The 16,473-nt window shown below is 43.0% G+C and overlaps 1 protein-coding gene across 7 annotated transcripts in view; it reads left to right on the plus strand.

Annotated features, from left to right (window-relative positions):
- RNF220 (ring finger protein 220) overlaps nucleotides 1-16,473 on the plus strand; it is a 410,389-nt gene that overhangs the window by 292,636 nt on the left and 101,280 nt on the right. For all 7 annotated transcript variants that reach the window (XM_053244321.1, XM_053244318.1, XM_053244319.1 and 4 more), the window contains one exon: nucleotides 8,649-8,744. In XM_053244321.1, coding sequence (XP_053100296.1) covers nucleotides 8,649-8,744 — 96 coding nt within the window. The remainder of the gene's footprint in view (nucleotides 1-8,648; nucleotides 8,745-16,473) is intronic.

Below are 16,473 nucleotides of genomic sequence, written 5' to 3' on the forward strand. Positions count from 1 at the left end.
CTTGTTCTTCAAAGGGGGATTTGTCCAGTTGGAAAGCACTAGAGCAGAAGCAGAAAAGAAAGACCATTGCTCCTATGAGCTGAGATAGGAGTATGGTTGCTTGGAAAGGCAGCAGGGGAGGGACGTGAGGGTGAGAGCAAGGCTTGGACAAGATTGATGGCCTCGTTGCCATTAAGAAAAAAATTAGCCGATGGCGGCTATCATATTAAAGGGTGAAGAAGCCGTGAATTATTTTCTTAAAGATCTTATCACTTACAATGATAATTTTACCTTCCAAAAGGCCACTTTTAATGAGGCGAGCCAGGCAAAAAGTCATGATTTAATGCCAGATTTTTTTTCCCAAACACATTTTACTGCTTTTTTTGTCCATGTTTAAAAAGCACCGGTGACCTTTTTTTATTTAGCTTGCCCCAGGTGTAATGCTCAGGCTGATCCTCTTAGGGTTTATAACCTCGACAGAGAGTGCCTCTATCCAGCTGAGGGATGATTTAAAGTGGGGGCTAGAAATATGAGGCCTCACTGGCGCTCACACAAGTCCCTTGCTCTGTCTTCCAATAGTAAAATGGTGGCTTACCATGGAATGGTAATGGGGAAAGGAGCTTTGGCTGGGAAAGAGTAGATCAGTTTTTGGGGTTTACGTTTACAAGCAATTATCTGTAACACAGGGGTTATCAAACCTTTGGATACGGTGTCCCCCCCAAAATAATATATAAAGCTACATAACCACCCCCACCCCCTCCACCCTCATGTTTAAAGCTACTGGCTGACATCCTGACTCATGATGTGTAGACCAGAAACATGTTGCTGAGAGTCAAGCAACGTGTTTCCAGTCTAGCAGAGCACTCCTGGAGTGTTCCGGAGCATAGACAAGCTCCAAAAAGTATTTGTGCTCTTGCACAAGAGTGGAAGAGTGCCCATGCTTTGGAAGCATAGGCCAGCACAGGGGCTAGTGCTTCACTGATGTTAGGAGCACACAGCCATCGATTTGATTAGGTAGAGATAAATAAAGCACATTTACTTTTTAAATGAGGATGAGCTTGCTTGCTCCTACTAAGTTTTTCAAACCTGGGCAGTATGTTTGAGACTGCCAATCTAATTTTGGGCTCCAAGTTATTTTCACTCATTATAGCAGCAACTGCTGAAAACTGATGAGCACAAGTAGGAATCAAACAAAATGAATCTATTTTAATGGCTTTCTCACTTAATTCTTTATACTCAGTTTGCACATCAATACAAAATTCAGGAGCAGACACTGCTGAGAATGCAGGGAAGAACTGCTCCGACTTCTCTTGAGCCATGCGGAAGGAGACAGGGACACCACCGTTGAAAACTACCTGGATCCTTCATTGCTCATAAAGCCAAGGGCAGCACAGCAATAGCACTTCTTTGGCTGCTCACTAGAGGGAAGGGAACTCTCCCTAGGCCAGTCAACCAAAGATGGGCCACTGCTGTGCCTGCCCTTGGTTTTGTGAGTGGCAGAGGAGCCAAGTAGTTGTTGGCTTCTGTCTCCATCTGCCTCCTATCATCCCTAACCATCTCCACACCTTGGACATGGGTATGGCCCCTGCCCTCCTGACAGCTCCCTCCTGAATTGTTTGGGACCCCCTTTTAAGTTGTTTGGGATCCACTTGGGGACCCCCACTTTGAGAACCCGTGTTACAACTTAGTGTTTGGAAAGATGGGAAGAATTAGACATTAGAGTCCTGCTCCCACATAACTGACAATGCATCTCATATTCTTAAATTGCAGAATATATTGTTACCCAAGAGTTCCACAGCCAGGAAGGCAACATCAAAGGAAATATACTATTCATGTTCCGCCCCCCCCCCCCCGAGGATCTAAGTTGTTTGATGGCTGAGGAACATTTAATGTCTTCGCTTTTTTCCCCTCGGGGCAGATGTTTTGGTATAATTTAATTGGTCCAGTACAAGAGACAAAAGAAAAATATCACATCATCTTCCTATGATAGCTTTCTCTGTTGTTGTTGTTTGTTTGTTTGTGTTTGTTGTTGTAAGTCAGCCATCTTATTAGGAGAATCAAGTTTCTTTTACAGGGCAAGAAAGGCAACTCAATGAGGTGCTGCAAGATATTCCCTCCCCCCCCCCCCCCCGCAGTAACTCCCTGGGAACAAAGTCTGCTGGAGTATGACAGAGAACCAACCATTCCAGCTCAGGTTGTTTGAAAAAAAATTGATTGGCTTTCTTAAAAAAAACAAAACCCCTCACACTTATAAAGCCCACTTATTAGTGGACTCCAGGTGCCCACTATCAATTCAATGTGTCGTTTGTTATGTACCATAGGATAGTCAGTTCTGAGGGGTGAGAGTTTGCTGAATTGCTCCAATATTTTTGTTATTTAGAATGGATGGAACAAGTACAGGCTATGCTTTATTTTGCTCTACTGAGAGTACGAAGAAAGCATAAATGACTATCTTTTATGTGGAAAGCATAAGTGACAACCAACTTTTAAAAAGCTAAATGTGCAGTAGTGCTTTATCCCTCAGGCTCCCCTTCTTAAGCAAAAGTACAGGAAAATAGTCCTCAGGGAGGCAAGAGTCAAACTAGCCATATTAGAATGGGCTTGGCAATGTTTTGACCATAAGCCACAGGCTGTGAAATAAGGAGATCATTCACACAAGCGTGTAAAACTGGGCTAAGGGAGCCCAGCCCGGTCTTGCACACTCGTGTGAACCAGTGGGATCACACCCAATCCCATTGGCTATACTGCGGCAAAGGGCTCCCTTGACCTTGGTTTTTTTATCGTATGTCAGCCGCGGCTGCTTGCAGCCATGGCTGGCACACTTGTCAGGGGGATCCCAGTAATGCCCCGTGTACTCACACGTTGCATTCTTGGGACTCCTGGGGGCAGGGTGATACATGGCGGTGCATCTCGGCAACCCAACCTCGGAGCTGCCGGGGAAGCTGCTGCTTGTCTGGCAGGGCGATCCACCCGCCTGGGGACTGTTAGCCCGTCGTCTGCGGGGAAGGTAAGTTGCACCCTCCTTCCCTGCAGATAGCCTGCAAGCTCCTCTCACTGATCGTGAGAAGAGCTGTTATCTTAAGCCAGTTCATGATGCAAACATGTTTTCCAGGTTTTTAGCCCAGCTTGGGATTACTCTAGAGCTGTGGTAGGCAACCTTGGCTCTCCAGCTGTTGTTGAATTACTAGGGATGTGCATGGAACCACCGGGAGCTGGTTCGACAGTGGGGGGGGGGTATGGCTTTAAGGGTGGGGGAGGATGCACTCCCCCCCCCCGGCTGCGATTCCTCCACTGGCGTGCGATTCCCTAAAAGCCCATCAGGGCAGCAGCATACCTCCCTGCCACCCTGTCCAGATATGACCAGAAGTACTAGGTGTGCCTGCATGCGTCGCACGTGTGCATCATGCACATGTACCTGACGTGCGAGCACAGAGTACACAGGCGCAGCTAGTATTTCCGGTCATATCCGGACGTCGGGATGGGGCAGAAGGGAGGTATGACAGTCTTTTAGGGAATCGTACAATGGTGGGGGAAACGCGTATGGCGGGGGGGGGAGTGCATCTTCCCCCGCCCTGAAAGCCACACACAGCCCACCTTCGAACCTTTGAGCCAGCCAGGGTTCGAACCGGTTCGTGCACATCCCTATAAACTATAACTCCCATTATCCGCAACCACAATAAATGTTGACTGGGGATGATGGGAGTTGTAGTTCAACAACAGTTGGAGAGCCAAGGTTGCCTACCCCTGCTCTAAAGGTTGTGTGACCTCAGATTGACTCCCATGTGCACTATTCTTGTGGAGATAGAGATTATAACAGTTTCACATTTTATTTGATGTTGAATCCAGAAAAAAAGAGCCAATTGTAATCACTCAAACAGTGGTCTTCAGTCTTTTCAGTCTGTAGGATCTATCTTTCATCACAACCTGCATCTATTATTTTTTTCTGTCTAAGTATGTATTGAATACATTTATATCCCACCTATCTTCCATCATGAAACTCAAAGCAGCATACACTGAAGTCATTCACACAATCAAAAATTGTGTTCTACCTGGGTTTGGGAGCTGAGTGTGCTCCCAATTTTTGATTGTGTGGAAGCAAATTAGGAGGAAAACCTGGGTAGAAATGACTGTGTGTGGAAACAAGGTGGGAGGAAAACCTTGGTAGCTTTTCCTCCCACCTTGCTTCCATACAATCATTTCTACCTAGGTTTTCCTTACCTTGCTTCCACACAATCAAAAATTGGGAACACACACAGCTCCCAAACCTGGGTAGAACAGTTTTTGATTGTGTGAATGATCTCATAGGCTCTCAAACACTAACCAGACCAAGAACTGCTTAGCTTCATCAAGATTGTTCCACCATATAATTAATGAACAAGCAAGCAAGCAAGCAAGCCTTCAGACCATGAACTGGATCAGTCTCTCTGTCCTCCTCTCCTGTCGGTATATTTGATTTCCTCCTCTGCCTTTTTTTCACCTTCCCTCTCTTTCCCCCTTTTCTTATTCTTAAAGATAGTTGTAGTGAAATAGTGTAATTGGTGTGATCCACCTTATATCAATTAGAGTTCAGACATGAGCATCAGTTGATGACCAGACACCAGTAGTAGGAGAGTAGCAATATGGTGATTTAAAGTTGACAGAATTTCTGATTCTGAAGTTTCTGCTGCTGCTGCTTCCTTCCCGCTGCCCCCTATCTATGTCCCTGATAGTTCTCTTGACATTGCCTAAATGGAGAAGCGGTCACTCTACCTGGTGAAATGAAAAACACAAATGAAGTGTAGTTTGGTGCTAGAGCAAGGGGCTCAGCTCCCTGATACGGTGTTTAACATGCTGCCGAGGTATTTAGAATAGAACTGCTTGCTACAATTTTAAGAGACAGTTTATTCATCTAAACAGCAAGCGTATGTAGAAGAGGGTCTGAGATTGACATCTTTGGGATTAGTTTAGCCCTGCATTTTTTCCGGAGGTCGTTGTCATGGTGCTCAGGAGGTTTGTAGAATAAATGGGGCCAGCATACTTCTTGGGACCACACGCTAAAAACTAATACATAACGTTTAATTTACTGTCTCCGTAGCTAGCGCAGCCATTTTTCAGATAATAATATTGGATTAGAGCCACTTGCAAGGGCGGGTAGGGAGGGGGCAGTGGGGGGCGGGCTAAGCAATGAGGATTTGTTGCTGTGTTTCCTTGAGACAGAGTCAATGACTTCTGTATTTTTATTTCTTCACTGAAGCAAATTGAAAAGTGAAGTATTTTTAACTCCTACCATTGGCATATTCCATGTGCATCCTGAGAAATTTACATTGCAACCTGTTCTCAAAACGCTGGTCTGGTCCATTAAGATATGGGAGCAGGATTCCATCCATTAATTTTAAATCACATTTTGCAATCTCTGTCTTTTATGACACAAAGATGATAACATTTTTGCTGTAAGGGGGTTTTGTCTGACAGCATCTCTTTCTGGAGTTATAAAACCTGAATATTTGCACCCAAACTGGCTGCTTTCTGTTGGGTTTATTCATACCAAATTGATTGGCCACACCTTGTTTCTCAAAGGGCAGATGCTTTCGCTCATCACAAACTCAGCCTGGACCACCTGTGTGTATGTGTATGGGTGCTGCTAATTTTAAGTCAATAGAGATTGTAAACTCAAGCCCAGTTGCAAGATTGGTCCTATGTACTGAGGGGAACTTTTGCATATTACATGTCAGCCCAGATTGGTCCCAATATAGTAGGTTTGATCAATTTCCCAGAAGATAAAAGGGGCTATTGTTCCTTGGAATGCAAATTTCACTGTCTAGCATGAAGGCTAAGCTTCCTCTACAAAGGTCAAATGATGGGGGAGGAACAGTTCAGCCTACAGCATCTAAAGGTAAAGTGTGCCATCAAGTCGATTCTGACTCCTGGCGCCCACAGAGCCCCGTGGTTTTCTTTAGTAGAATACAGGAGGGGTTTACCATTTCCTCCACCCACACAGTATGAGAAGATGCCTTTCAGCATCTTCCTATATCACTGCTGCCCAATATAGTACCCACGGGGATTCAGACTGGCAACCGTCTGCTTGTTAGTCAAGCATTTCCCACTACACCTATTACTATATAACAATACCAGTAGTACACTAGCTGCTGTACAGAATGAAGATGTGGCACAGTCCCTACACAGAGGGCATGCAATTTAACAATTGATGGACAAGAAAGGGATGCAGCAAAGGAGTAGGTAAAGTGAGGCTCGGAAGGTTCAGAAAAGACTTTGTTAAGACAGTGGTATTGACAGAGGAGCTTAGAGACCATTAACTTGATGAACAAAAAGGAAGTGATGGCTGATCCAGGTATAATGAGAAGTATGGTAAAAGGTATGGGGGTGGGAGAGAGAGGAGATGAACATTACTTATGAGCTAGTTTTGTGATACAAAAAATCCAACCGGTAGAGATGGGGGGCAAGTAAAGAGGGTGTAGAGTAAGTGCTCTTAGTGGAGAAAAGCTGGTCTTGTGGTAGCAGGCATGAATTATCCCCTTTGCTAAGCAGAGTCTGACCTGGTTTGCATTTGAATGGGAGACTATGTGAGCACTATAAGATATTCCCCTTTGGGGATGGGGCCGCTCTGGGATGAGCATATGCATGCTTGCATGCAGAAGGTTCCAAGTTCCCTCCCTGGCATCTCCAAGATAGGACTGAGAGACACTGCAACCTTGGAGAAGCCAGTCTGGGTCGACAATACTAAACTAGATGGACCATTGGTCTGACTTGTTATAAGGCAACTTCCTATGTCCCTATGCTATGTGCATTTAAATGCTTTGATTATCAGAGACAGGAGTATCAGTATGCAAGTAGGTGCCCAATGGACTATTTGCACATAGCCAAAATCAGTCCAGGGAAAATCCAACATAAAAGTGGGTTGAAGCTGCTTTTGTGGCACATAAACATAACTCCAAAATAGTAACTAGATGACAGGCAGGTGAGTAGATTGCTGTGCAAAATACTAGTGTGAACAATATTACCCATTGCCTATCCAATCCCCATCTTGCTTTTTGTTTATGGAATACATATGATATCAAATTGGCCCCTGGTTTTCTATACACTTAGGATGAACAGAAGACCTATTTTGACTATGAGATTTGTTTGACCAAAGCTGTTCTTGAATGCTTACTAATTTTTGACGGTTCATTATTATATTTTCCAAGCAATAAATATTTTGTGGCATTGCATTCAGTGGGTATATTAATTTTTTACAATTTCTTGTTTTACGCTGTTTTGTCAGGAAAATTTAGTTAGTATTTCTCCTCAGACTTTAGTAATAACATTACATTCTTACTGAATGTATCTCCTTTAAATACTGTCAAAGCATTCTTGTCATTTCCCATAAAACTTTGTTGTGCATGGAATTTATACCTCTCTGCCATTGCTCTGAAGTCTGCAAGGTACTGATAACCTTCACAAATACCAGTAAATTGCTAACCATTTTGCCTTCATAGCCTACTATAAAAAAAGAGAAACGTCTGTGTTATTTGGGATATTTCAGGGCATTAAAGAAGAATCCTATAATTAGGATAATGTTTATTAATGTGCCAGCATTTGTAATTACTGGGAGAATTTGTACAACTGAATTGCACTTTAGCATCTAGTACTTCTCTACACTGCTTCTGCCTTTGTAACATGGTGTTTGGACTCATTTTCAGAGAAATTTTTATAAATGTTTGCTGTCTGAAGGGACAGTTGGGGTGATTTTGCCTGTTAACCTGTTAGGACCTTCAGTCACTATTTCTACAGCTAATAAACTGCAAATAAATTGAAATGTGTTTAACAAAAGAAGTTTATATCAATATTATATCATGGGCTTTTTATGGAACTTCATGGTACTGCTGATTTTCATCCAACAAATTTTCAGTAACACCTGGTCAAAGTGCAGAGATAGTACTGCACGCTCTGCCATAACCTCAGGCTATGTCAGATTACCTTTTCATGACTGGTTCTCACTTTAAAGTTACAGGTATGTTGCTTATGCAGTTTTCCAGCAACAAATATGTCAGTTTTAAGGGAGTTGTGGAAGAATCTTATTTTAAATGGTGCTTTTTCACCTATCCAATCATTCTAACTCTCTTTTTCAGACCACCTCTCTTGCATCTCACCTTGTTTTGGCCTATAACACTTTTGCCTAGTTGGTAGAAGCTCCTGGGAAAACTAGAGGGCATCTACCTTCATCTGGATAGTTCTCTATCTCATGACTGCAGATGCTGTTCTTCAAAGAAGTGTTCTCACATGAGTTTACAGAGCTAAATACTACAGCAGCATCTGCTAGTGCCATAAACAATGGCACTCACTGAATGGACATGATCTGTGTATGCAAGACACAGTCAGTAGGGGCTGTATGCAAGCCACAGATGAGGCATGAAAATTATATACTCAGGGTGATGAGCTTGGCATGGTGGGTGTAGATTTGGCTCCCTGAACGGCTTCTTGTATCATTCTCTCAAGCCTTCTCAAGAATTAGCCCAGCACGTGCCTACCTAATGTAGAAGCTGCCCCTCTCTATAGCTGGTTGTTGATTTTAATGCTTTCTTGATGGGCATATATTGCCATTACTTGTCATACCTCCTGCTAGGTTTCCTCTTAGGAACAAGGAACACTTTGCATTGTTAACTGCCTCTTCCTCTCCCCCACTTCTCCTACAGTCAATTTTGTTGTCAGCCTCAATCAAGCGGGAAGGAGACTCTCCAACGGCATCCCCTCACTCCTCAGATGATATCCATCACTCAGACAGATACCAGGTGAGACAGATACCAGGATGATCTGCTGGTGACTAGAAACCAGGAGCTACTAAGTAGCACTACCAGTTCTTTCAGTGGCACTATACAAGACCTTAACTTCTTCAGGAGTATCTGCAATTCAGGGATTATAATGTCCCATCTGTTTAATGTATGTGTCCATTCCTCTTGGCTAAAAATTTATGTACTGTATACATATTAATTCATCTGGTTTGTTAGTGCCCTAACAGGATTACACACAATGTAGCTTTTGGTTTTCTGATGTTTTTTGGTACTTCATGACATTTGAAAATACAGTGTAGAATATTGTTTAGAATGGGCACTTTTTGGTATAAACCTTTTGCTTGTACAAGATTGCTACTCAAACAAAGTCCTTTATTATTGAAATTAGTGATAACTATGATACAATTTTGGAACTAAAAACATGGATGGGAAAGAAGACCCAAAAAACTGCCCCAATTAGCCAAGAAAAAGCAACTTCACCTGGGAGTCCATTCTGAAAACAGATTATGCTGCAACTCTTCAAAGAACACTGAGTCTGAAAACATGAAGGGCTTAGGTGTAGCACTGTCAATTGCTTTTACGGGTCCAAAGCCAACAGAGCCTCATTGTTCAGATTTACTCCTTCATTCCTTATGTATTTTATGGACACTGTTTGTTTTTTTAAGACATAGACAGAAATAGACAGGATTAAACTTCTGTGTCTGTTGAATGACTAATATATAGTCAGTTATTTGTACAATTCAGAACATAAGTCAGATCTCAGAAATGTGCAGTGGCCACACTCTCTGCATTTTGCTAGCTCATACTACCAAAAACTAGCTAGCCTTATTCTGAATGGTGTCAAAATGTAGATAAATATGTCTTTTAGTACCCTCTTCTTCACACTGAAAGATCCCAGTTTCTGCTGGGAGTGGTTGTTGGAACAGGTGTGTTTCATGGGTACTCATGAGCCTTAATACAGAGGCACAATAGGAAATATTGTTTGCTTTTACAGGGAGAAGAACTCCATTTTTGTACCAGAGCTCTTCTACTATAAAAACTGCAAGCCAGGGTCATATAAAGCAATCCCAGTGCACAACTAGAATATAAGTTTGATTCGGAAAATACTTGAGCATCAAAGATAAATCTCCTCTAGGAACAAATCCAACAGACTTTGCACAAAAGAATCCTCCTCCCTCACCCAACTGATTACAAGACCTGCAAACTGAGTTACGTGTGCTGGATGTATGCCCTGATTATATATTTCTTTTAAAATGCAGCACTTTTAATTTTGGATTGCAGGTTATTCATGAAATTTATCGCCTGCTAGGAAATATAAGGTTGGCAAGCAAACGTCCGCTTGTGTGGTTATTCTGGAGGGAATTTCATAAAGTTTGTACTGACAGGTTCAGTTGCTTACTAAGGATACGTGTAGATCATTTTTAACCTATAGTGGCCGTTAGTAAAGTTATCCTGCTACACATGCAGTCATATGGGGAAACTCTCAGCTATGAGGAGTATTTGACCATGCCAAGAGGCAAATGTTACCATATCCTTACTCCCAATGATATGTGGGGAAGCAGCTGGACAGAGTTTAGTAAAAATCATTGTAGAAATGGCCTTTTTGGCTGTGGTACCCACTCTTTGGAATGTTCTCCCCAGAACAGCTTGCCTGGAGTCCAATCCTATGAGGTCATTCACACAATCAAAAACTGTGTTCTACCTAGGTTTGGGAGCTGTGTGTGCTCCCAATTTGTGGTTGTGTGGAAGCAAGGTAGGAGGAAAACCTGGGTAGAAGTGATTGTGTGGAAGCAAAGTAGAAGTAAAAGCTACCCTGCCTTGCTTCCACACAGTCACTTCTACCTAGGTTTTCTTCCTTCCTTGCTTCCACACAACCAAAATTGGGAGCACACACCAGGGATGTGCACGGAATGCTAGTGCACATGAGTTCAAATGGCAGGTGGTTCTGCCAGTTCGAAGGCAGGGGTGTGTGCATCTTTAAGGACGGGGGAGGGTGCACTTACAGTTCCCTCCGCTTTCCCCCCGCCGGCGCTCCATTTTCTTAAAGTCCATTGGGGCGGCAGCATACCTCCCTGCCGCCCCATTGCCCCCTTTACCAGAAGGAACCAGAAGTATCCGATGTACCTGCATGCACCGGGCATGGGGGTGTGCACGTAGCAGGCGCAATGTGCACACATCCATGCCTGGCACATGCAGGTGCGTCAGATACTTCCAGTTGCTTCCAATAAAGGGGGCAATGGGGCGAAAGAGAGATACACTGCCATCCCGATGGACTTTAAGAAAACAGAGCACCAGTGTGGGGGGGAAGCAGAGGGAGGGGTAAGTGCACCCTCCCCTGCCCTTAAAGATGCGCACACACTCCGCCTTCGAACCATCCCCACCCGGTTCCGTGCACATCCCTAGTACACACAGCTCCCAAACCCGAGTAGAATACAGTTTTTGATCATGTGGATGATGTTTATGTCTATTTGGCACCAACCCAAGACCTTTGCTGTCTTCCTATGACTTTGGAAACACCATATGGTGGGATTTTGGGAACACCAAATGGTGAGATGTAATTTTTAAAAAATGAATATAATTTAAAAAATAAAAATCTTTCCATCTGGTTGGACACTACAACTAGCCAGCTTTCCATGTGGTTATATGCATACAGTACTGTCACCACATGATTGTTCAACAGTCTCTAAGCTTATTATAAAACTTATTCCCTGCAGAATAACCACAGATGTAGAGATCTCTTCAGAAATTGAGACAGGGGATTGTGAATGTTAATACACCCTGTGACTGAGCCTGTGTATTTGGGCCCAGAGATACAAATACAATTTAGCATAGCAAGTGACAATTAAGTAGGTGTAGAATTAGGAAGTGGGAACCTTATTATGGGGGCTGATCAGAAAATTAGAGTGTGTAGTGTAATTTGTTCTGAGGTATGATTCAGCCATGGTAGAAACAAGATCATTCCCTTTTTAGTTCCATGAGAAATTCACAAGACACATAATTTGTTCCCAGGCTGATATGAGTTCCGTTCATGTGTACCTTCCCTCTGTTTGAAAAAGAATGAAACTATGGGAACTTCCAGGGACTAACAGTAGAGTTGATGGAGTATGTAAGAAATGTGGGGAAAGGGATTTGTTCCAGTCCTGCATTCTAGTGCCAAAGCAAAAATTTACATTTCAGTCCAGTTCAACACCTAGAATTCCTTAGCATTGAGCAGATATTTGATATAGAAAAAAATGTGAGTGAAGCAAGGCTTTAGAGGTAGAATTTGTCTTTAGATGAATAGTTCCCCAGAGGAGAGAGCAAGAGGACTTTTCATTAATTGGCAAGATATTTTTACTTGACTGGGCAGAGAGAGTCCTTAGGAAAAGCTGCAGGAAATAAGCATGAATGGGATAGATACTGAGAGGGCAGAGAGTATCTGAGTTGTAAGCATACTTACTTGAGCACAAGTTCTATTCAAGTCAGTACAACTTATTTCTAAGTAAATGTTATTAGGCTTGGGCTATGAGAAAGAGAGGGAAAGAGACTAAGGGCAGGTTCAGATGAACCATGAAAAGTAAGGCAGAGGGAACTGGGGGATCCTGGTGAACGTGCACTCCGGGCACAAGCAGGTACTTTTAGCCATTTCCCTATCGTCCAAACCTGGAAATGTCAGGTTGCCAATGTTGGGTTCCCTCGACTACCCGACATTTACCTGATATCTGAAATCAAGAGTTGAAGCTGGACAGAGAATTTTGAGTGGGAGAGGGATCCCAACACTGGCAACCTGACATGGTAGGTTCAGGTGACATGGAAAGAGGTGGGAGTACTGGCTCGTGCGTGTGCTCTCCAGGATCCTCTGGTTCTCTCCCCACTTCTCTCTGAACCCACTCTAAGAATGTCCCTACTCTTTTCCATGAGACTCAGGCTATTGACATTGCAATTGCCTTTTGGGAAAATTACAGTGTGTCAGGTGCCAGAGAGGAGAGGGAGTGTGAGGCCAGAGCACCACCATTGCAGCTGCCACCACTGCCAGATCAGCTGGTAAGTGGGGTTTAAAGAGAAGGGAGCCTGGGGGTTAGGGAGCTGGGTGGAAGGCATGAGGGTGGGTTTTTAATCTAAGCCAGAGAAGACTCTGGGTCTCATAATACCCACCTCTTCTTTGACGCGGGCATTATGAGCCCCTGAATTTGTATCTAAGCCTTGGATTAACAAGTTTGATGGCATCTCTAGAGAGAAGAAAAGAAGCAGGTTCTTTTGCAATCGAAATCTTCCCCTCTGTATTTGCAGCTCAGACCTAACAAGGTTAAATTGCTTCTAGAGAAAGCAAGTGAAACTGACAGATAGGATTTTTTTTTGAGTGATCAAGTTGAGTGAAATGCTAAAGGTGGACTATTTGAGTAGAAGGGATGAAGAAAAGCAGGTATGTATGTAGGTAAATGAGATGTTTGAAGTTGATCTGGTTGCATTAATCTGAGGTCTTTTGAGAAACACAAGGAGAGCAGCATGGCTTTTAAAAATTGAATTTTTATGCAGTGTCCTTTCTTCAGAGCCTTATGCCTTTGAACAGGATTAATGGCATAGCTGTTTCTTGACAAAAAGAACGGTTTCACTTTAAAAGTGTGTTAGCATTTATTTCTCTAACACAGAAAATCAATTCAGGCCAGATCCTAGAAAATATGGAACATTCACATCTCTCACTGTAATAAATGTGAAATGAGGGTGCTAAGAACTAGACAGAATCAGGTCCTAATATTCCAGACCATGGCTTTGGACAGTAAGTAGAGTGGAGCTGCTTGGTAAGAGTGTAATTTGCCTGAAGAAAAATCCATTAAAAATCAGATTTCACTCTCTCTGGGTAGTAGGATGGGGGAGGAGGGAGGAGAAGTTACATCTTGCCTTTGGCAGAGTGAGTAGATTGTGGTTCCTTCTAGAAATATACTGGCACACAACCACTTCAGATTCCACAAATGTTACCAGCATTTATAATATTAATTTGTCCACACACAAAATGATTGAAACATTATCTGCTGTTTATTACACAGCTTCATTTTTGCCATATGTTTATGTATGAGTTCACTGTATAACACTATAAGGTTCTACACATGATCCATGTGTAGAGCCAAAACAGGGTCTGCAAGGAGAGCGGGTTGACCTGCTCTCCTCGCAGACGACCAGGCAGCACTACCTGGGCAGCTGGATTGGCTGCCCAGACGATTACCGGCTCTGTCATAGAGCCGGTTGGGGTGGCGGGGTTCAGGGGCCTCCCGGTACCTGGAAGTTCCATAAGGCATCATGCAAGTGGGGAGCACCCCGGACGCCGGGAGGCTACTCATGAGTCACTGTGGCACGGAGCCGCACCATGGTGACACACAATTTTTTAACCTGGTTTTCGGGCACGCCTGGAACCTGGTTAAGCAGCAGGCTTCGTAAGCGGGCTTGCTGCCAAGCCGCCACCAGAAGTCGTGCGGCTCCCGTTGCTGCACACAAGCAGTAGGAACTGGGCTGGGCTCCCTTAGCCTGGTTCCTGCTGCTCATGAAAATAGCCTCTCTATATAGCACTGTGTAGCTTCATTGGTTTGCACTGGCTAGTTTTTATATGCCCTTATCTTCAGTCATCCAACTCAAAAGAAATTTCTTCACACAAAAATTCTTGGAAGATGAGCTTAAACAGTAGAGTGTGAAAGAATTCCCTGTGGTACCCCCTAAACTCTGAGATGTATTACAGCATTTTGTACCCAGAAAGATGAAGTCTAGTAAATTGTGATGTGCTGGGTTCTTTCTGGAGTCACTGAAGGATAGTCCATTGGCAACTCGAGTGCATCAGATAATGTGGATAAAGCTTCTAAACAAGAGGTTAATAAAACACTCACACAGCATACTCAGTGTACTAGAACAAAACTGCCAGCTGAGACTTTGCTTGAAGCAAGAATTACTTTGCTCCCCTCTGTCCTCAAAAACTTAATAATGTGTATTTTACAGTTTGTGAAGGATGCAAGGCAGTGTGCGTGTGTAATTAGTGTAGATTTCTTAAGCAGATGTACTGCTTAGGAAAACTAATGGAGAGCAAAAACTTGAAAATGAGCCCCACACACACACACTTTAAAATCAGGCAGTGCCTCCTTCTGTCTTAAATATCCCAGTGTACTAGAATTAATCTAAGTGGGAAAGAACTACTTTGTGTGCTTATATGTGGTAGACTATACAACGATGATATTTTTTGCTAGGGCAATACCTGTTAAGACTGTCTAGAGAAAGCTCTCACCTTCAAGAGGTAGCTGTGGAGAAGATAGAAATACCAAAATGAGTAAGGAAAAATAAATGCCAGAAAGATAACTGAGGGTACAGATCTATCCTGCATCACATCTCCTGAATGTTTCCTTTTAAAAAAAAAGCACTGCAATGTATTTCTGCCCTTCTTGCTGTATAAACTACATTTACTGAAAGAAAACATGGGAAAACCTGCTTTATTGAGATCATTCATAGCTTTACAAGAAAACATTTGGAGTGGCTTAAGGATTTTAAAGATTTGTGGGGGGGGTTAGCAGTTTAGGCCTCAGGCTTGCAACATTGTCACACATGTTGGGTTTTAAACACTTGGATAGTTTTGAAGGCTTCAGTAGGATTGCTAATGGGATCAAAGTGAAGCACTTCCCTTCAGTGTTTGCAGGATCTGGACCTTGGTTAGCAGGATAATGGCAACTCTATAGATTTATCCTTCTTGCAGCCACTGACTGTGACTTCGAAGTCATAAAGTAATGGAATAATGACTTGCATCCACAGACATTTTGTATTTCGTAAGATTATCTTCATGTTGTCCCTGTGGAGAGCCCCAGTGCACTTGAAACAAAAACTCACGCTGACAATTATTGCTTATGCCTCAGTATTTACAAGACATTGCGTGTGTCTGTGTGTGTGTATTAGCCCTGTTTTTAAATCATATAATTTATACAGCACTTTCGGGGGGGGGGGTCTAAGTTCTTTACATAAACTAATAATAAAGACAGACCCTGCACACAGGCTCAGAACAGTTTATTAGAATGATACTGTTATGCTTACACTTGCTAAAGAAGATCTTCATCATTTCCCATGAAAGAGGTGTATCTCTCTGGATGGAGAAAGCAGCAATTTGTTATCAAAACAGACTGCTTAAACAGTTGCAGTTGGTGTATAAGGGGACTTGGCCTCTTGAGTGCTGCTGGGTTACGACTACTCTCTTCATAACTACTTCATAACTGCTATTATTTTAGAGGCTCCTTATGGTTCAAATTAATGAAACTAGAATCTCACTTAAGGTTTAAAGTAATGAGCCTTGTATGATCAAATCTGGGAAATGGTCATCTTTGTGCTTCAGAGGAAAAATGGTCTTCTTTTGTGAAAAACTAGGTTGAGAGTTAGGGATGTGCACAAACTGCAGTTTGAGCACTTTCTGGGGATGCTGTCAGGGAACTTTAAGAAAAAGGAGAGCAAGTCCTTACTTGCTCTCTGCTGCCCCATGCAGCTTCCTGCTGGGGTAGTATGCATCCTGATAATCCCCACACAGCACCAGCATGCACACATGGCATCCACACATGCATAGGTACCATTTGCGTGGTCAGTAATACTATGCTGACCACCATGTAGTGAGAGGTTTCCCCATGTCCAGGTCTTGAGAGCTCTTCTATTTTTCAGTTACACACAGACACACAACTATCCCTATTTATTATGGGTCCTGGTCGTGGTTGCTGCTGTTCTTAAATAGTCCTGCTTT

Source organism: Hemicordylus capensis, chromosome 4 (assembly GCF_027244095.1).
Source record: "Hemicordylus capensis ecotype Gifberg chromosome 4, rHemCap1.1.pri, whole genome shotgun sequence".
In the NCBI taxonomy this organism is placed as follows: Eukaryota; Metazoa; Chordata; class Lepidosauria; order Squamata; family Cordylidae; genus Hemicordylus; species Hemicordylus capensis.